The following is a 21540-nucleotide window of genomic DNA, read 5'->3' as shown; positions in this document are numbered from 1 at the left end:
AGCCCTATGCTTTTTCCTGCCTGAGAAAGAACAGTCAGCTTTCCAGAAAGTCTTTCCTGACCCCTACCCCAGCTACCTGTGTGCCCTACACAGCCCCTTCATTCATGGCATTGCCCAGCTGTATGCACCTCTGTTTGTACTGCCTCCTTACCCTGACACAACTGTAAGCCTGCTGAGGGCACAGACATGTTTGAATCCTCAGAATCCAGCCCAGTTCTCACCTCTACCACTTCCCAGCTGCTTGACCTCAGTCAAGTCATTTAACCTTCCGGTTTTCCTCCTCTGTAAAACAGGGAGACAAATCTACCTACCCCAGAGATTAACAAAGCATTTAGAAGGCTGCCTGGCTATAGTAAGTGCTTATTAAATACAATTGTTAAAAGGTACTTGGTAAATGTCAGAAAAAATTTTATTGACTGTTTTCATGGCCAGGTCAGCTGCCTCCTTGTGATCCTTCCTTCTGCAACCTCCCCCAGCCCAATCAAGTGCTTACAGGAAGCCAGGGTTTGTGACTTGCCAGGCCACTTTTGCTGTTTTGCATTTCTAGTGCCTAAGATTGAAGCAATGGATCAAAGACTGGGCTATCTCGTGGATGAGTTTAAGGAGCTTGTTTACCCACCTGACTATAATCCAGAGGGAAAAGTTTCCAAGCGAAAACAAGGTGAGAGCTGGGTGTAGCTGTCCAGTGGGTTTTTTTCAAAAGCTCTTTATGTCCCTATCACAGAGGATAATGACCCTTCCAACATTTCTATATAAACCTACATACAGTATTTACATGTAAAAACGTATTTCAGCATAAATGGAATAGTATTCACATTGTTTCTAGTTTATTTTTTACTCAGCTATATATGTTGGACAGTTATTCATATCCACACTTACATTATCTACCTCATTTAAAAAAAAATAAGGCTACAGGCCCTGGCTGGTTAGCTCAGTCAGAGTGTCGACCTGAAACGCCAAGGTTGCAGGTTCAGTTTGCAGTCAGCAACATACAGAAAGCAACCAGTGAATGCACAACTAAGTGGAACAACAAAATGAATGCTTCTGCTTTTCTTTGTCTCTCTCTTCCTCCCTTTTTCTCTCAGTCTTTCTAAAATCAATCAATGAAAAAAAATAAGGCAAAAAAAAGAAAAAAGAAAAATAAGGCTACAGAGGACTTCATTTAATAGATGTGGTAGTTTATTCAGCCAGACCTTTATTGGTGGATATGCTGCATTGAACTTGGACCATTGTGTACTTATGTGTTGACTCCCCAGAATCCGGCTCACTTATATGATACATAGAATAAATTGTTAGCACTGGAATTGCTGGATCAAGGTGTAAACATTAAAAAGTTCTGATAAGCCCTCGCCGGTTGGCTCAGTGGTAGAGCGTCGGCCTGGCGTGCAGAAGTCCCGGGTTTGATTCCTGGCCAGGGCACATAGGAGAAGCGCCCATCTGCTTCTCCACCCCTCCCCCTCTCCTTCCTCTCTGTCTCTCTCTTCCCCTCCCGCAGCAAGGCTCCATTGGAGCAAAGATGGCCCAGGCGCTGGGATGGCTCCTTGGCCTCTGCCCCAGGCGCTAGAGTGGCTCTGGTCGCAACAGAAGCGACACCTCGGAGGGGCAGAGCATTGCCCCCTGGTGGGCGTGCCTGGTGGATCCCGGTGGGGCACATAGGGGAGTCTGTCTGACTGTCTCTCCCGTTTCCGGCTTCAGAGAAATACAAGGAAAAAAAACTGATAAGAATTGTTAGCTTGGGGTTCTGGGCAGTTTGCTCAGTGGTAGAGCGTCGGCCTGGTGTGTGGAAGTCCTGGGTTCAATTCCCGGCCAGGGCACACAGGAGAGGCGCCCGTCTGCTTCTCCACCCCTCCCCCTCTCCTTCCTCTCTGTCTCTCTCTTCCCCTCCCACAGCCGAAGCTCCATTGGAGCAAAAGATGGCCCGGGCGCTGGGGATGGTTCTGTGGCCTCTGCCTCAGGCGCTAGAATGGCTCTGATTGCGGCAGATCAACACCCCAGATGGGCAGAGCACCGCCCCCTGGTGGGCGTGCCGGGTAGATCCCGGTGGGCGCATGCGGGAGTCTGTCTGCCTCCCCATTTCCAACTTCAGAAAAATACAAAAAAAAAGAATTGTTAGCTTGCCTCTGAAAAAGTGCTACAGTTTATACCCTATCCAAGAAAGGATGTAGGATGTGTCTGTTTCCCTACACTCTCACCAATTCTGGACTTTATATTTTTATTTATGTGTGTGTGTGTGTGTGTGTGTGTGTGTGTGTGTGTGTGTGTGTATTTATATATTTCTTTTTTTTCCAAGTGAGAGAAGGGGAGATAGACTCCCACATGTGCCCTGACCAGGATCCCCCCAACAACACCTGTCTGGGGCTGATGCTCTGCCCATCTGGGGCCATGCTTGCAACCAAGCTTTTTTTTTTTTTTTTTCTGAAGCTGGAAACGGGGAGAGACAGTCAGACAGACTCCCGCATGTGCCCGACCGGGATCCACCCAGCATGCCCACCAGGGGCACGCTCTGCTCACCAGGGGGCGATGCTCTGCCCCTCTGGGGCGTTGCTCTGCCGCCACCAGAGCCACTCTAGTGCCTGGGGCAGAGGCCAAGGAGCCATCCCCAGCGCCTGGGCCATCTTTGCTCCAACGGAGCCTTGGCTGCGGGAGGGGAAGAGAGAGACAGAGAGGAAGGAGGGGTGGGGGTGGAGAAGCAAATGGGCGCTTCTCCTATGTGCCCTGGCCAGAATCGAACCCGGGTCCCCCGCACGCCAGGCCGACGCTCTACTGCTGAGCCAACCGGCCAGGGCTAACCAAGCTATTTTTAGTGCCTGAGGTAGAGGCTCCATGTTCAAGCCAGGGACCCCGTGTTCACGCCAGTGACCTCAGGGTTCTGAACCTGGGTCCTACGTGTCCCAGGCCAGTGTGCTATTGGCTGCACCACCACCTGATCAGGCTTCCAATGGTGTTCTAAGTGGCATCACAGCTTTATGGGAAATTGCTGACTGCTGCCCAGATTGTGTGAAGGTTCTGTGCAGTGTAGCTGGGATGCCACTGTTAGCATTTATTTTTATTTTATTTATTTTATTTTTTTACAGAGACAGAGTGAGAGTCAGAGAGAGGGATAGATAGGGACAGACAGGAACAGAGAGAGATGAGAAGCATCAATCATCAGTTTTTTGTTGCGACGCTTTAGTTGTTCATTGATTGCTTTCTCATATGTGCCTTGACCGTGGGGCTATAGCAGACCGAGTAACCCCTTGCTTGAGCCAGCGACTTTGGGTCCAAGCTGGTGAGCATTGCTCAAACCAGATGAGCCCATGCTCAAGCTGGCGATCTCGGGGTCTCAAACCTGGGTCCTCCACATCCCACTTCGACTCTCTATCCACTGCGCCAATGCCTGGTCAGGCTACTGTTAGCATTTCTAATCACTCCCTCCTGACCTTTTCCCCTAGATGATGAAGGTTCTGGAAGCAAAAGGCCCAAGGTGGAGTTATCAGAAGAGGAATTGAAGGCCCATGTCAGCAAAGGCACTCTGGGTAAGCTCACTGTGCCCATGTTGAAGGAAGCCTGCAGGATATACGGACTGAAGGGAGGGATGAGGAAGCAGGAACTGCTAGATGCGCTCACCAACCACTTCCAGAAGGACTGACCAGAGACTGTGCACCCATACACCCATTGTTGTGCCTTATTCTACTATCTGAATAAAGAGCTTTAATTTTATACTATATACTGTTGTTTAGTGTGAAAGAGCAATATATGTCTGCCTCACATCCAAAGATCACTTGCTGTTGGCTATTAGCTTAATTTTCTCTCCCACTTGGAACACACATCATCACAATGGAAACAAAATAAATACCAATAAGAAGGGGAGAATGATAATTAAGGACAGGTGAACATACTAAAGGAATGACTTAGGTTGTAAGTATCAAGGTCCTATCCTCACCTGTTTTCCTTTAATTGTGTCATAATAAAATCTAAAGATAAGATTTCAGAAGCAATAAGAATGTAACATTTCTAGCCTGACTGGGCGGTAGCGCAGTGGATAGAGCATCAGACTGGGACGTGGAGGACCCACGTTCAAAACCATGACGTTGCCGGCTTGAGCTAGGCTCATCTGGTTTGAGCAAGGGGTCACTCCATCTGCTGTAGCCCCCTGGTCAAGGCACATATGAGAAAGCAATTAATGAACAACTAAGGTGCCGCAACAAAGAATTGATGCTTCTCATCTCTCTCCCTTCCTGTCTGTCTGTCCCTATCTGTCCCTCTCTCTGTCACACACACAAAAAAAGAATGTAACATTTCTAATACTGGTACCATTCGCTTTATAAGTAAAATAGTACATTCTCTTATGTTGCATTCTTTTTAACGTGACATTCAAATATATGAAGATGGCCCTGGCTGGTTGGCTCAGCGGTAGAGCGTCGGCCTGGCATGCGGGGGACCTGGGTTCGATTCTGGCCAGAGCACATAGGAGAAGCACCCATTTGCTTCTCCACACCCCCCCCCTCCTTCCTCTCTGTCTCTCTCTTCCCCTCCTGCAGCCAAGGCTCCATTGGAGCAAAGATGGCCCGGGCGCTGGGGATGGCTCCTTTGCCTCTGCCCCAGGCGCTAGAGTGGCTCTGGTCTGGTCGCGGCAGAGCGATGCCCCCTGGTGGGCAGAGCTTCGCCCCTGGTGGGCGTGCCGGGTGGTTCCCGGTCGGGCACATGCGGAAGTCTGTCTGACTGTCTCTCCCCGTTTCCAGCTTCAGAAAAATACAAAAAAATAGATATATAGATGAAGATACAGTTTCTTTTGCCCTGAAAACTTTGTTTCAGTGGAAATGAAATCAGTTATTTCTCTTTATTTTTTAGGGGAGCTGTAGGAAGTTCAAGATGAGGAGAGGTCCTAGTATTAGAAGGGGAAGAGGAGGGGAGTGTTTTTGTGTTCTTCCTCCTATCCCTCATCCATCCTCCCTGTCCCATTCCTGAACTTTCTGCTACTGCTTTTGAAGAATTAGCTTGAGAGAGGGAAGGAAAGCATCTGGAAGGAAGTGTATCCTCCAAGGATGGCTTGAGATTCGATTCAGGGTTTCTAAAGGTCTGTGTCTTTCAGGACTAGAATGAGCATCTCATGAGAGTGTAGGAGAAGTTAAATTACTTAAAAAAAATTTTTTTTTTTAAGATTTTATTCATTTTTATTTTTTATTTATTTATTTTTTATTTTTTTTCATTTTTCTGAAGCTGGAAACAGGGAGAGACAGTCAGACAGACTCCCGCATGCGCCCGACCGGGATCCACCCGGCACGCCCACCAGGGGCGACGCTCTGCCCACCAGGGGGCGATGCTCTGCCCATCCTGGGCGTCGCCATGTTGCGACCAGAGCCACTCTAGCGCCTGGGGCAGAGGCCGAGGAGCCATCCCCAGCGCCCGGGCCATCTTTGCTCCAGTGGAGCCTTGGCTGCGGGAGGGGAAGAGAAAGATAGAGAGGAAAGCACGGCAGAGGGGTGGAGAAGCAAATGGGCGCTTCTCCTGTGTGCCCTGGCTGGGAATCAAACCTGGGTCCTCCGCATGCTAGGCCGACGCTCTACCGCTGAGCCAACCGGCCAGGGCTTTTTTTTATTTATTTTTAAATACTTTATTCATTTTAGAGAGGAGAGAGAAGGGGGAGGAGCAGGAAGCATCAACTCCCATATGTTGCCTTGACCAGGCAAGCCCAGGGGTTTTGTTGTTGTTGTTGTTGTTGTTGTTTTTGTGTTTTTTTACAGAGACAGAGAGAGAGAGTCAGAGAGAGGGATAGACAGGGACAGACAGGAACAGAGAGATGAGAAGCATCAATCATTAGTTTTTCGTTGCGTGTTACGACAACTTAGTTGTTCATTGATTGCTTTCTCATATGTGGGGGTCTTCAGCAGACCGAGTAACCCCTTGCTTGAGCCAGCGACCTTGGTCTCAAGCTGGTGAGCTTTTTGCTCAAACCAGATGAGCCTGCGCTCAAGCTGGCGACCTCGGGGTCTCGAACCTGGGTCTTCCGCATCCCAGTTGGACGCTCTATCCACTGCGCCACCACCTGGTCAGGCAAGCTCAGGGTTTCCAACTGGTGACCTCAGCATTCCAGGTCGATGCTTTATCTGCTGTGCCACCACTACAGGTGCTAGGACATTCATCACATAATTTCTGGCTCTCTGCTGAGGGAATCAGAAAAGTCTGATATTACTTAAGGACAAGTTAAATAATAGTGTTTTTCAACAGCTAGTTCACAGACCAATCCACCAGAAATTTCATGCTGGCCCATGGTTAACCACCCTAATGTATGAAGATTATAGAATTAATGACCTTAGTCGAATTTGCTTATGCTCAGGGTGATTTCTACCCTAGCAGTCCCCCAAATAATTCTGTTTTCACCAGTCCCCAAGTGTAAAAAGGTTGGAAACCACTGAAACAATGTTACAGTGATGGAAAGGCAACATGAGTTAGGGAAGCTGGGAAAGGCCCTAGAGCAGGGGAACCTATGGCTTGCGAGCCAGATGTGGCTCTTTTGATGGCTGCATCTGGCTCACAGACAAATCTTAAAAAAAAAATGTTAAAAATATAAAACATTCTCATGTATTACAATCCATTCATTTCCTACCGCTCATGTTCATGGTTGCAGGTAGCTGGAGCTAATCACTCCAGGACACTACCAAATTTTTATTGGATAATGCATAACATACACAGGTCGTTGTATGGCTCTCTCGGAATTACATTTTATTTATTTAATTTTTTTTAGTGTTTTTTTGTATTTTTCTGAAGTTGGAAATGGGAAGGCAGTCAGACAGACTCCCACATGTGCCCGACTGGGATCCACCCGGCATGCCCACCAGGGGGTGATGCTCTGCCATCTGGGGCGTGGCTCTATTGCAACCAGAGCCATTCTAGCACCTGAGGCAGAGGCCACAGAGCCATCCTCAGCACCTGGGCCAACTTTGCTCCAATGGAGCCTTGGCTGCGGGAGGGGAAGAGAGAGACAGAGAGGAAGGAGAGGGGGAGGGGTGGAGAAGCAGATGGGCGCTTCTCCTGTGTGCCCTGGCCAAGAATCGAACTCTGGACTCCTGCACGCCAGGCTGATGCTCTACCACTTAGCCAACCGGCCAGGGCTCTGGAATTACATTTTAAAGTATGTGGTGTTCATAGCTCTCTCAGCCAAAAAGGTTCTCGACCCCTGCCCTAGAGAATATTTGAATTAAGACTAGCATGAGGGGCCCTGGCCGGTTGGCTCAGCGGTAGAGCGTCGGCCTAGCGTGCGGAGGACCCAGGTTCGATTCCCGGCCAGGGCACACAGGAGAAGCGCCTATTTGCTTCTCCACCCCTCCCCCTCTCCTTCCTCTCTGTCTCTCTCTTCCCCTCCCGCAGCCAAGGCTCCATTGGAGCAAAGATGGCCCAGGCGCTGGGGATGGCTCTGTGGCCTCTGCCCCAGGCGCTAGAGTGGCTCTGGTCGCAACATGGCGACGCCCAGGATGGGCAGAGCATTGCCCCCTGGTGGGCAGAGCGTCGCCCCTGGTGGGCGTGCCGGGTGGATCCTGGTCGGGCGCATGCGGGAGTCTGTCTGACTGTCTCTCCCTGTTTCCAGCTTCAGAAAAATGAAAAAAAAAAAAAAGACTAGCATGAGGAGAACCACCTTTGCGGTAAAGGAGTACCAAGTACAAAGAATCTGAGAAGGAAATGGATATGGAGTACAGGGGGTCCTCAGGTTATGACAGTCTTGACATATGACGTTTCAAGTTTACAGCACTCATTCACATAAAACTTTAAAAAATTGAGACATGAATGCTTCAGTTTGCACCGTTAGTGTCGTACTTACGGACTACTTGGGTGAACTAGTTTGGTTGCATGTGACAGAAGAATATCAGTAACGAGCGTCTGAGGGAGTTGGTGTCCCCAACTACGATTACCTTTGCCATATTGGACTGTTAAAATCACAACTGTTCTGTTTGTGTTGCTTTGTTTGGTGACTTTTTTCCCCTTATCATGGCTCCTAAATGAAAGTCAAGAGTCTTCAGATGGTAGTGCTTTGAAGAGGAAAGCCATCATGATGGATGTCACAGCGCTACTGGCATCACATGGAGAGGAGCTGTCTGCTGAGGACCTCATTCATCTGGAGAAGCAACTGATTGAAGAGGAAGAGAGAGAAACCCCAAACCCCAAGAGATTTACTACCAATGGTTTGGGAGAAAGTTTTTCTATGGTAGATGGGTTGGCAAAATTTCAGGCTGAGGTCTCAGATTCAGATACAGATTCAGTAAGGTCTACAGAGCTGTTATGGATGCCTTGCAATGCTATAGGCAGATTTTTATTTATTTTTTGGTATTTTTCTGAAGTTGGAAATGGGGAGGCAGTCAGACAGACTCCCACATGCGCCCGACCAGGATCCACCCGGCATGCCCACCAGGGGGTGATGCTCTGCCCATCTGGAGCATTGCTGTGTTGCAACCAGAGCCATTCTAGCGCCTGAGGCAGAGACCACAGAGCCATCCTCAGCACCCGGGCAAACTTTGCTCCAATGGAGCCTTGGCTGCGGGAGGGGAAGAGAGAGACAGAGAGGAAGGAGAGGGGGAGGGGTGGAGAAGCAGATGGGCGCCTCTCCTGTGTGCCCTGGCCAGGAATCAAACCCGGGACTCCTGCACACCAGGCCGACGCTCTACTACCGAGCCAACTGGCCAGGGCAAATTTTTTTTTTTTTTTTTACAGAGACAGAGAGTCAGAGAGAGGGATAGACAGGGACAGACAGAACAGAGATGAGAAGCATCAATCATTAGTTTTTTGTTGCACATTGCAACACCTTAGTTCATTGATTGCTTTCTCATATGTGCCTTGACTGTGGGCCTTCAGCAGACCAAGTAACCCCTTGCTTGAGCCAGTGACCTTGGGTCCAAGCTGGTGAGCTTTTGCTCAAACCAGATGAGCCCGCGCTCAACCTGGCGACCTCAGGGTCTCGAACCTGGGTCCTCGGCATCCCAGTCTGATGCTCTATGCACTGCGCCACCGCCTGGTCAGGCCTATAGGCAGATTTTAGGAGAGGTCATCAACCTTCCAGACTAGCTTGGAACAATTCTTTAGAAAGGTAGAGAGGCCTGTACCCTCTACATCAGCTGCTTCTCAAGATGAAGCACCTATATAGTACAGGTAGAATAATTTCCAGCATCTCCTGCATGTTCCTTAGGCAATCCTGATTCACCTGACCCAGTATCTCCAGCACCTTCTGCAGGTTCTCCTGCCCCTCTAGCTTCCTCCTTCCAATAAGTCACTCTCTCCCACCTTGCAATGCCCCTTCCAGTGTGCAAGCCAACCACAGGAATAAAGGCAAGGAATTTTTTTACACTCATTTTTTTGTTACTACAGAATATAGTACATTTATGTCCTTTTTCTTTTTCTGTGGCTTAGTTGTGTTTTTATGTTCTAGATTATGATTTTACAGCTGTTAGGATAGGTAAGTGACTTAGGCTAGGGTGTGTATTGACTTACACAGAAGTTCAGGTTATGTCACTATTGTAGAAACGGATCTATGTTGTAACCTGAGGACCCCCTGTATTCCAGAAACCAAATAAAATATTAAGAGAACACGGTGAATAAGCAGACACAGGACAGGCAATAAAGGCCAGTAGGGGCAGGAAAGAGCCCAGGGTTTTTCTTCAGGTGATTACAAATAGACACCCTGCTCTGCTTTTTGAAGGCTTACAATTATAGCTATGGGAATTGAGCTAACACTCCAGAGTAGACTAACACCAGGAATAAAGATGCCAGGAGCCCTTGCCCCACCCCCTTCCTAGACTTCTAGTGAGTAAGCCTTAGTTTCCATTTAGGTGGAGCTTGGATTTCTCTCTGCCCCCAAATTATGTCTTTTTTTTTGAGAGAGGGGAAGGAGAAAGAGAATGTGAGAAGCATCGCCTGATCAGGTGGTGGCACAGTGGATAGTGTCGACATGGAACACTGAGGACCCAGGTTTGAAATCCCAAGATTGCTGGATGAGAGATTAAGCATGGGTTCATCTAGCTTGAGCACAGGGTCACCGGCTTGAGAGTGGGATTAGACACAATCCCATGGTCCCTGGCTTGACTGGAGCCCCCCCCCCCCCCATGAAGGCACATATGAGAAGGAATCAATGAACAACCAGTGACACAACAACTACAAGTTGATACTTATCATCTCTCCTCCTTCCTGTCTCTCTCTTGCTAAAAAGTGTGAGAAGCATCAATTCATAGTTGTTTCACTTTAGTTGTGCACTGATTGCTTCTCTTATGTGCCTTGACTGGGGATCGGACTCCTTGCTCAAGCCAGCAACCTTTAGGCTCAAGATGGTGACCTTTGGGATGTCAATGATGCTGCACTCAAACCAAAGACCCCATACTTGGTGAACTTGGGGTTTCAAAGTGGCTACATCAACCTCCTGGTCAACACTATCCACTGGACTGCCACTGGTCAGGCATTACCTCTGTCTTTTAGAGTATAAAGACACATATGACAAAGTATGAGACAGTAAGAACAAACTCAAATTCCACCATCCACAACTGTAAAACTGCTGGTGGAAGTGGGGGTTGTATAAACACTGGAGTGAGCTGGGGGAGAGGATGGCCCATCAGGCACAGCACAGGCCTGAACATGACAGGATGGTTTCCAGTTTCCCCAGGTATGCTTCTTGCAGAGTGGGTTATATTGGCCCAAGCTGGCCAAGAGGAAACCAAATATAATCTTCCCTTGTTAATCTGATTATTACAGGACTCAAGTTATTTGTATTTGGTAAAAATATTCCCCATGGTACTTCCCCTCCAAGTAGATGAGGCATGTGAGGTAGCAGTGGTTTCAGTCACCAATACCAATCCTTCCTCCCCTGCCAATTATGTCCCAAGGGATACTAGAAACCCTTATTCTTCAACAGTTATTCTCAGCTAGGGGCGACTTTGCCACCAAGGAACAGCTGGCAATGTCTGGAGGAAGGGGTTAAGATTGCCATTAACACAGCATGAATAAAGGCTAGGGATGCTACTAAACATTCTACCCTATGCAAGGCAGCCCCCTAACAAAGGGATTACCCAAGCCCAAAATGTCAATAGTGTTGAGGCTGAGAAACCCTGTTCTAGAGTGATAGCAACACCTCAATGATGAAATCTGAACATTTTAAACTACCAGAAAGCTTTTGTACAGCTTCTTGGTGGAAAGTTTGAGAAGCTAAAACCATTCTATTAATGCTAATAAGCAGTTCTTCATTCAAGTACTAGCTGGGTAACTACCAAGAATCACACTTTCTTTAAATTAGAATAAGAACATATTTCTTTACTAGGCTTTTCACAAGAATGACACATTAGCACTTTCTGATGTGATACAGAATACAAACATGTGAGCCACACAGTGGCAGGAAACAGGGGTAGGGGCTCTCAGAGCTGGTACCGAGTATCCACTGAAGAAATCTCAATTTACCAAAGACAGGATGTTTCCTGGACTCCATAATCTCTGTTGTAGCTTTCAGGTGTCCATGACTTGCCCAGAATCCTTTATGCCAGCACCATTTGACCCTATTTTTTCTTGCCACTCTAGACTCCTTTAAGACCTAGGTCAGCTGCCTCATGTCTTACTAGTCCAGGCCTCTTTTGGAATTCTGCAGCACACACATCTTTGGTATGCTGCCATCCTACCATCCTCAGGGGCACAGTTAGAAGTGGGAGGGACAAGCATAACATCATATGACCAAAAGCAAACAGCAGGGGTACATTAGCAAATGACACTTGGGCATACAACAACCTCACAGAATACATGCTTCGTCCCCAAATGATACACATTCCCCTAGAGAGCAAAGAGAACCCCTAGATCAATGTATGAAATGATTTTGTAGGCCAGGTGCAAGGGAAATCAAGTGGGGGTGTTTACTTCACCATGCCCCATACACAGAAGGTAGTTTGTGCCTAAAAAGTAGGAACAGGATCTCTACCCTGACCCTTTCCTCCTTTTGAATGGTGTCACTACTCTGCTTTCATCTGTTTTGTGCCTTAGTTCATTTTTCAAAAGGGAGGAAAGATGGCAGAGAGAAAGTGGAAGGAGAGATTCAGGGAGGGGGCGAGGTAAGGATGACGACCTGTAAGACAAAACAAAAATAATATAGAAATGTAAAAAATTAGATTTACTACTATAGCATTTTATAACAAAAGAAGGTAGCTGGAAATACATGCTAATAGATAATATGATACATAACCCCAGGGGGAGGAGTCAGCAGGAGAACATGGCAGAGACCACTGGTTTAGACTAAGAGCCTTTCAATTGACTGTTGAATGGACTGGATCTGCTGCTTCAGCTGTGAGCCTTCTTTGATGGTGACAGAACAGGCGATGACAGGCCTGGAGACTCCGCAGGCCCGGCCCAAGGCCTGCTTGGAGCGTACAAACACATAGGGCACATTCTTGTCTTCACACAGCAGTGGGAGGTGCAGGATGATCTCCAGGGGTTCAGCGTCTGCAGCCATCACAATGAACTCAGATATTCCTCTGTTGAGAGTTTTGGTGGCTGTGGAGAGAAGGACATAGGGCCAATAGGTGATGTGGGTTTGGGCAGGGAAGCCACAACAAAGCAATTTCTGAGGTGCAAAAAACTGGGCAAAACTCCCAGGCATAAGCAATTCTCTGTGTCTGGCAATGGCCTTGGGAAGTGATAAAGGATTTAATCAACAATTAATGATCCTCAATGCCTTTCTCAAACCATTGAGCAAATCCATCTGTTCTGTCAGAACACATCCTGAACCAGACCACTTCTTTCCTCTCCTCTGGACCACACTGTCCAAGTCACCACAACCTTGCCCGGTTGACTAAGACAGCTTTCACAGAAACCCCACCAGCCCAAAGCAGTTTACCACAGCACTTCTCAAACTCTGTGATCTGGGAGCGTTTTCCTGTCCCAATCTGTCTTGATCAACACATCTGGCAAGCTCACGCCACATGCAACTTGTCAAGGAAAAGCTAACTACACAGCATCATTCAAAAGCTTATTCCTGTTTGCTTATCTCTGTGGCCCAGTGCCAGCCTGCTGAGTACACTCTGCATTAATGATGGAGAACTAGGCAGGAACACAGACTAGAGACACACTGCCCAAATTCAAATCCTTGCTCATAAATGTTCTCATTCCCATTAGAAGGTAAATACAACAAAATGTTAACAATTGGTGAATCTAAAAAAATCCTTAGTCCATTAACCTTTAGCCATCTAATGTCAAAATGCTGCTCTTGCCTCACTAGGCAGTGGCGCAGTGGATAGAGCATCGGACTGGGATGTGGAGGACCCAGGTTCAAGACCCCGAGGTCGCCAGCTTAAGCGTGGGCTCATCTGGTTTGAGCAAAGCTCTCCAGCTTGGACCCAAAGTCGCTGGCTCAAGGAAGGGGTTACTTGGTCTGCTGTAGCCCCACGTGGGGTCAAGGCACATATGAGAAAGCAATCAATGAACTAAAGTGCCACAATGAAAAACTGATGACTGATGCTTCTCATCTCTCTCCATTCCTGTTTGTCTGTCCCTATTTATCCCTCTCTCTGACTCTCTCTGTCTGTAAAAAAATAAAAAAGTGCTGCTCTTAAGTTCTCCCATTGGTCCCAATCAAGACTATCCAAGCCCCCTTTCCAATATATATTGGAAACCCAGCTCAGAGGCTCCTGCCAGAGAGAGGTGCCTTCAACATCCTCCGTGGGGCACTCTGGCTGCCTTACCCTCATTGGCTCCTTTCCGAAGCTGCTTGTAATTACACGACTGCTGAACAAGGTCCAATAGTTTTTTGGTGAGGTGGGCATCTGCGAGAGGGTAGGCCTTCGGATTTACATCAGCCTCACTCTGTGCGGGAGGGGGAGGGGAAATGAAAGCATCAATGAAACTGAACCACAAGTTATTCCAGACAAGTCACAATATAATTAACAACTGACACACAACGGTCAGCTTCCCTGCTCCATCAGCCCCCAAAACACACAATATATAACAGTGGCTTGCACACTTTCAACTTAGAAATACTGAATTAGAATAAAAAAAAGGATTAGCAATTACATAGTCCAATAATGTATACTAAAGCTAGTATATTTTACTTGCATCTCCTTAGCCTAACACTTGGTAATACCACAATAAATGGATTATAATCTCTATTCCCCATTTAATGTGTCCTTAGTCAGAATCTGGTTTCTAAAACATCAAGGTATTTTCTCATTCATTCAACCCTATGATAAGAAAATGGTTTTGGAATTGCTATACCAATACTGCCTCTACTAAACAATGAACTCACGAAGGTGAAATTTTCTTCTTGTTCTTAGAAAGAGGTGGGGGTGGGAGGAGAGGGAGGGATGGGGGGAGAGGAAGGGAGTGAGAGAGAGAAAAGAGGAAAAAGCATCAACTCATTCCACTTAGTTGTGCACTCACTGATTTCTTCTCATTTGCGCCCTGACTGGAGATTGAACTCATGACCTTAGTGTGCTGAGATGATGCTTTATCCACTAAACCACTTGGCCAGGGCTTCCTTTTTTTTTTTTTTTTAATTGAGAGAAGGGGAGATAGAGAGACCTCTGCATGTACCCTAACTGGGATCCACCTTGCAACCCCCGTCTGGGGCCAATGCTCAAATTAACCAAGCTATCCTCAGTGCCCAGGCCTAGTAATTGAACCAACAGAACCACTGGCTGCGGGAGGGGAAGAGGGAGAGAAGGGGAAAAGAGAAGAGGGACAGGGAGAAAAAGAGAGGCAGATAGTTGTTTCTCATGTGTGCCCTGACCAGGGATTGAACCTGAGATGTCTGCATGCTGAGCTGACTCTCTATTCACTGAGCATACTGGCTAGGGCCTAGAATTTTTTTCAGATGAAAATACTGGGATACTTTGGTTGGTTAGAGTATTGTCCCCAAGTGCAGAGGTTGCCAATCCCTAGTCGGGGCACATAAAGAACATATTAATGTTCATGTTTCTGTCTCTGTCTCTCCCTCTTCCTCTCTCGCTAAAATCAATAAATAAATTTTTAAAAAATATTTAAAAATAGATTTATTGATTTTAGAGAGAGGAGAAAGAATAGCAGATGTGGGGTGGGAGGGAGGAGTGGAAAGTATCAACTGGCAGCTGCTTCTTGCATGTGCCTTGACTGGGCAAGCCCAGGTCTCCAACTGGCAACCTCAGCATTCCAGGTCAAGGATAGATCCACTGTGCCACCATTGTTTTGTTTTGGAAAGAGGCAGGGAGAGAGATAGAGAAACAGGAACATCAAGCTATTCCTGTAAATGCCGACCCGGAATTGAACTGGAAACCCGTGTGCTTCAGGATGATACTCCAAACAAGTGTTTCTGCCAGGGCTTAATTTTTTATTGATTGACTTTTACAGAGATGGAGAGAGGAAGGGAGAGGAGGGAGGGGGAAGCATTCCTTTTTTGTTCCACATAGTCCTGAATTCATGGGTTGCTTCCTCTGTGTGCCAGACCTGGAATGGAACCTGTAACCTTGTAGCTTCAGAAGGATACTCCAGCCAGGGCCCTTGAATTGGTTTTGAAGATATTTTTTTCAGGCATCTGTTTATTTAATCTAAGATTCCATGTTTACAGGTATCAAATTGTGCTTAATATCCTTTCTTTTTAATGTCTTCAGGTAATGCCTCTTTTATGCTGTCACTCCTGATGCAACCCTTTTTTCCTTTATGCTTATTTTCTTAATTAATCTCACAGAAGGGGACTTTTCAGAGAATCCTCTTCTGATTCTGTCCATCCTATAACTCTAGGATCTATTTTCTATTTCAATAATTTCTGCTTTCCCCCCACTACTTACTATCTTTGAGTTTACTTTGTCTTTTTGTCCTTTTCCTGCTTTCTTAACCTCCTCCACAACATAAGCATTTTAGGTTCCAAGTAATACTTTAGTTGCATTCTACATGCCCTAGTATCTGGTATTTTCATTATTGTTCAAATTTTCTGTTTTCAAATTTCTATTATATTTATTTTATTTGACCCAGAATTATTTATACCTTCTTTCCAAACATTTTGTTACTGATTCCTAACTTATTTGCATTTTAGTTAGGAGAACATGGTCTGTATTATTACCAATCTTTTAAACTTTAACTTGCTTTATGATCCAGTTGGTAACCAATCTTCATAAATGTTCCTTGCTTGAAAAGTGTCTTCTATACATGCCAGGTATAGTATTTACTACATTCACTATAACCAGTAATCAAGTTTACTTATAGTGTTGTTCAAATCCTCTATTTACATACTGATGTTTTGGCTTTAAAAAGCTAAGTTATATACTTAAATGCTGTATAATTACATATTTGTCTATTTCTTTTTATAATCATGTCACTTTCATATTTGTCAGTATTTTTTGGCCACTCCATCTTTATAGATCATTTAAAAAATATTTATTTATTCATTTGAGAGAGAGAGAGAGGGGAGAAGAGCAGGAAGCATCAACTCCCATATGTGCCTTGACCAGGCAAGCCCAGGGTTTCGAGCCGGTGACCTCAGCGTATCCAGGTCAATGCTTTATCCATTGCACCACCACAGGTCAGGCAATTTCTTTCTGATGTTCATATAGGCTACATTACACTTTTAAAATTGGCCTCTTTTCAATTCTTTTTACTTCAATCTGCCTTTCAACTGGAGTACTTAATCCCTTTTTGTATTTACTAAAGTATTTATTGGATAAGTTAAGATCTGCATTCAAATCTTCTTTTTGTGTCTTATATTGGTCCCACATGTTTTTCTTTTCTTTCTTTTTTATTTTTTGAGAGAGGGATAAACAGGAAAGGAGAGAAAATGAGAAGCATCAACTCATAGGTGCCTCACTTAAATTGTGCATAGCCTACTATATGCCTCAACAGGGAACTGGACTGGTGAGCTCTGGCCCAAGTCAAGCCAGCGACCCCTGGATCAATGCAGTGAGCTTTAGGCTCAAGCCAGTGACCTCAGGGTTTTGAACTGGTGACCTCAGCACTCCAGGTAAACATTATCCACTGTGACACCACTGGTCAGGTCCACATGTTGTTTCATTTTCTTTCTTTTTAATTTAGTGAGAGGAGGGGAGGCAGAGACAAGACTCCTGCATGTGCCCCCATTGGGATCCACTGGGCAAGCCCAGTAGGGGGCAATGCTCTGCCCATCTGTGGCCCTTGCTCAGTTGCATCTGGAGCCACTTTGTAGTGCCTGAGGTGGAGGCCATGGAACCAATCCTCAGCGCCCAGGGCCAACTTGCTCCAATTGAGCCATAGCTGCAGGAGGAGAAGAGAATAAAGAAAAGAGAGAGCGAGAGTGGGGGGAAGCAGGTGGAGAAGCAGACAGGCGTTTCTCGTGTGTGGCCCTGACAGGGAATGGAACCCGGGACATCCACACGCCAGCTCAACACTCTACTGCTGAGCCAACCAGCCAGGGCCTCTAATTTTTCTTCACTATTTACCCCTCTACTACTAGTTTGGAGTTATATATATAATATTTACTCTTGGTGGCTAGCTGAAAAATCACATTTGTCCTTATCTTATCAAAACTTAAGCCTGACCTGCGGTGGCACAGTGGATAAAGCATTGACTTGGAATGCTGAGGTTGCTGGTTTCAAACACCAGCTTGCCTAGTCAAGGCATATAAAATAAGCAATCAGTAAACAACTAAAGTGAAGCAACAATGAGTTGATGCTTCTCGCCACCCCCACTCTCTTTAAAAATCAATTAAAACATTTTAAAAATAAAAAAATTAATTCCCAACAATCATCACCCTCCTAAACAATAAAGGACCCAATAACACTTGAATTCCAATCACTCCTCAAAGTTACTTTTTTAAAAAAATTTTATTTGAGTCAGAGAGAGGGACAGACAGGGACAGACAGACAGGAACGGAAAGAGATGAGAAGCATCAGTCATTAGTTTTTCATTGCGTGTTACAACACCTTAGTTGTTCATTGATTGCTTTCTCATAGGTGCCTTGACTGCGGGCCTTCAGCAGACCGAGTAACCCCTTGTTGGAGCCAGCGACCTTGGGTTCAAGCTGGTGGGCTTTTGCTCAAACCAGATGAGCCTGCGCTCAAGCTGGCGACCTCGGGGGTCTCAAACCTGGGTCCTCTGCATCCCAGTCCAACGCTCTATCCACTGCGCCACCGCCTGGTCAGGCTCAAAGTTACTTTTTAAAATGTCAGATAGCCTGACCTGAGGTGGTACAGTGGATAGAGCATTGACCTGGAACACTGTGTTTGTTGGTTCGAAACCCTGGGCTTGCTCAGTCAAAGCACATACGGGAAGCAACTACACTGCTCACAAAAATTAGAGGATATTTCAAAATAAATATGAAGCAATAAAATATCCTCTAATTTTTGTGAGCAGTGTATGAGTTGATGGTTCCCACTGCTCCCCCAGTTTTCTCTCTTTTTCGCCTCTCTCTCTCTCTCTAAAATGAATAAATAAAATATTTCTATTGTGGTTTCCAACAACCCATCTCTGGAACTAAGTACTGTATTCTGAACTCTCAATAAACATCAAGTGCAAAAAAGGGGACAACTCCAGGAGTGAGAACAACAAGAGGGATTATCTTATTCTTTTAATATTAGTCAACAATACCAGCTCAGTTTAAATTTAAAACCAAACTACCTAACTTATAAATAGCAGCTAAAATTTCTTAGTGTATTTATCTACCTTCTAATTTTTTAAAGCGCTAACCAAACGAATGAATAAAACTGTATCACTAGCTTTAACCCCTGGTTCCATCAGTTTGGTCTCCTGTACACCAGACAGCCGCCAAAAGCAAGGTTTTGATTTAACAAATACAGTGACCACTGACTCCACACCAAGTATTAAGACTAGGTTTTTATCATGCATTATCTTGTTTAACTTAATCCTCACAACATCCTTATGCGTAATTCCCATTTTACAGTCGAGGGAAATTTCTCGTATGTTCAACCTGAGACCATCAATCCCAAAATTTCAAAACTTCACAGAACTGCCTAAATGAGCACTGGATTAGAAGCTTCAAGTTCTAGGCTCAGCCACGTATTAGCTCAAAATGGGGCAGGTGGGCGCAGTTCAGGAACCTGATTTGCTGAAGTCGACCCCCATGCCCCCCCTACTGTTCTCAGGGTCCCATTTCTTCCAAATCAACACCCTAAGTTTTCTACGAGAGTGCGTGTAACTGCAGCCTGCAGGATCAAACATGAGGTTATGTTTTCAGTTGTATCGTTCTTATGGCAACAGCATATTAAAGAACTCTTTTTCTGGCTGTCTAAAAAAAAAAAAAGGGGGCAGGTGGGAAGGGGTTGGGAAAGTGAAGGGGGATAAGGTACCTGCTGGGATCCAAGCTCTGTTGGGAGAATTAAACCTTCTCTCCTTACCATGTGCCAACCCAAACTACCCTGTTTCCCTGATAATAAGACATCCCCCAAAAATAAGACCTAGTGCAATTTTTTTCAAGCTTAGAAATATAAGGCCTCCTCTGAAAATAAGACAGCACATCTTTAGGAGCAAAAATTAATATAAGACATTTATTTTCAGGGAAACAAGGTAGATTGTTGTACATGGAAATAGTCACAAGAAATTCTTGATGGAATTCAGTGTTTGGCTGGTTATGCTGATGTTTGTGATGACGTGACTACAATATATTAATGTTGATTTTTTTGTTCAACAATAAATGTGTGTTCATGGGCAAGTAAGACATCCCCTGAAAATAAGACCTAGGGTGTCTTTTGGAACAAAAATTAATTTAAGACACTGTCTTATTTTAGGGGAAACACGGTAGCTACCAGTCTACACAAAGTTGTAGACCACCAAGAGTTCAGAGGAACCGCACATGCTGCTACCAGGACCTCTGATTTCTGCGGCTACTGTCTCGCAGGAGCCTTTATTGTACGCCAGGCTGGGGCTCGGGAATCCTCCACATTCCCCACACTCCCAATGTCAAAAGCTTCTTTAGGTCCCCGGCACGTGTAACTCGTGGTGAGCACTAGGCGTAGGTGAATGGAGATCTCCCTCTCCTGAACATCGGCAGTGGGAAAGTGAGGTAGGGGCTGAGGGATCCACACCAACCTCCAGCGACCCCCACTTACCATCACCCCCAAATAAAACAGATGGAGCTAAGTTTTCTTTGTGCCAGGGATCGAACCGGCAACCTCTGTGCTTCCGTACGATGCTCCAACAAACCAGGCTATTCAGCCAGGGCAAGCTAAGTTTTCTGGTCCAACTTTCTACCCTTTCCCACGTGGGCTGGTCTCTTTCTCTACCGTCGGACCATGCCCCCTACTTTCACTAGAGGCCTTCGGCTGCGCGCACACTGCTGCACCCAAGATTACAACAGCTGGAACCCTAAGGCTTCCGGAGCTCTAACCTCCAGCGGGGCTGAGGGGACGTGCCGCTACCCGATTTCAGACTCCCGGCCAAGAGGCCCACACTACGCAGCTGCCGGAACTCTAAGTCCTCACCCCGCGGTGGAGACAGCGCATGTTTTAAGCCCCTTCACGCTAGTGAGTGAACCGAACTCCGAGTCTCCCGCTCCCGGGGCCTTCGGCCAGGCCCACGCACTCACCATAGCTGCGGTTCCGCTGTCTCGCCTCTCCTCAAACAGCACCGCGGATATCAGAGAAGGAACGGTCCTCTCTGCCGGAAAGCTGCAGGGAATAAAAATGGCCGCACATGCAGCAGGAAGCGGAAGTGATGTCACTGAGAGGGGGCGGGTCTCGCCCACTAAAGAGCCGAGGCGGAGGGACGCTGAGAACGGTCCCTGTCCTACGCGAGGGAGCTGGGTTTTTGTTTTTGTTTTTTTACAGAGACAGTGAGTCAGAGAAAAGGATAGACAGGGGCAGACAGACAGGAACGGAGACAGATGAGAAGCATCAATCATTAGTTTTTCATTGCGCGTTGCAACACCTTAGTTGTTCATTGATTGCTTTCTCATACGTCTCTTGACCACGGGCGGGCCTTCAACAGACCGAATAGCCCTTTGCTGGAGCCAGCGACCTTGGGTTCAAGCTGATGGGCTTTTGCTCAAACCAGATGAGCCCGCGCTCAAGCTGGTGACCTCGGAGTCTCGAACCTGGGTCCTCTGCATCCCAGTCCGATGCTTTATCCACTGCGCCACAGCCTGGTCAGGCTGTATTTTTGTTGTTGTTTGTTTGTTTGTTTTAATTTTTTAAATTTATTCATTTGTAGAGAGAGTGGGGGAGGAGCAGGGAGCACCAACTCCCACATGTGCCTTGACCAGGGAAGCCCAGGGTTTCAAACCAGCGACTTCAGTACTCTAGGTTGATTCACTGCGCCACCACAGGTCAGGAGTGAAGGAGCTGGTTTTGCAGTTTTTATAATCATTGTACGACACATATTGGCAGAGTTAATAATTTTTGTTGTTGTTGTTTTTATTTTTTTTTTGAAGTTGGAAACGGGGAGGCAGTCAGACTCCCGCATGTGCTTGACCCGGATCCACCCGGCATGCCCACCAGGGGGCGATGCTCTGCCCATCTGGGGCGTAGCTCTGCTGCAACCCGAGCCATTCTAGCGCCTGAGGCAGAGGCCATCGAGCCATCCTCAGCGCCCGGGCAAACTTTGCTCCAATGGAGCCTTGGCTGTGGGAGAAGAGAGAGACAGAGAGGAAGGAGAGGGTGA

At 46.5% G+C, this 21540-nt stretch overlaps 2 protein-coding genes across 8 annotated transcripts in view; one reads left to right on the top strand and one right to left on the bottom strand.

Moving 5' to 3' along the window:
• Positions 1 to 3699, top strand: part of XRCC6 (X-ray repair cross complementing 6) — a 62179-nt gene extending 58480 nt beyond the window's left edge. For all 6 annotated transcript variants that reach the window (XM_066256885.1, XM_066256896.1, XM_066256875.1 and 3 more), the window contains 2 exons: positions 548 to 661; positions 3432 to 3699. In XM_066256885.1, coding sequence (XP_066112982.1) covers positions 548 to 661; positions 3432 to 3628 — 311 coding nt within the window. In that variant the 3' untranslated portion in view covers positions 3629 to 3699. The remainder of the gene's footprint in view (positions 1 to 547; positions 662 to 3431) is intronic.
• A 7542-nt stretch (positions 3700 to 11241) lies between these two features.
• Positions 11242 to 20581, bottom strand: SNU13 (small nuclear ribonucleoprotein 13). Of its 2 annotated transcripts, XM_066256779.1 has the most exons (4): positions 20468 to 20581; positions 13671 to 13791; positions 12176 to 12483; positions 11242 to 12058 (listed from the first exon to the last, which is right to left on the bottom strand). In XM_066256779.1, exons 1-3 carry the CDS (start codon positions 20468 to 20470, stop codon positions 12221 to 12223), a joined length of 387 nt encoding a protein of 128 aa, XP_066112876.1. In that variant the 5' UTR covers positions 20471 to 20581; the 3' UTR covers positions 11242 to 12058; positions 12176 to 12220. The 2 variants fall into 2 exon arrangements, with proteins under 2 accessions (XP_066112876.1, XP_066112868.1); XM_066256771.1 differs by having other exon boundaries at positions 11242 to 12483.
• Positions 20582 to 21540: the final 959 nt, after the last annotated feature.

The sequence above is a fragment of the Saccopteryx bilineata genome, chromosome 1 (genome assembly GCF_036850765.1).
Source record: "Saccopteryx bilineata isolate mSacBil1 chromosome 1, mSacBil1_pri_phased_curated, whole genome shotgun sequence".
NCBI classification, from domain to species: domain Eukaryota; kingdom Metazoa; phylum Chordata; class Mammalia; order Chiroptera; family Emballonuridae; genus Saccopteryx; species Saccopteryx bilineata.
The sequence above is the reverse complement of the archived record's forward strand: the minus strand, read 5'-3'. Positions and strand labels throughout refer to the sequence as shown.

What these genes read in the sequence shown, in the direction of transcription:
- SNU13 (XM_066256771.1), bottom strand. An exon ending in TCGGAAAGGAGCCAATGAGG is followed by an intron (nt 12,484 to 13,670) that starts GTAAGGCAGCCA and finishes TTCTCTCCACAG; the next exon opens with CCACCAAAACTCTCAACAGA.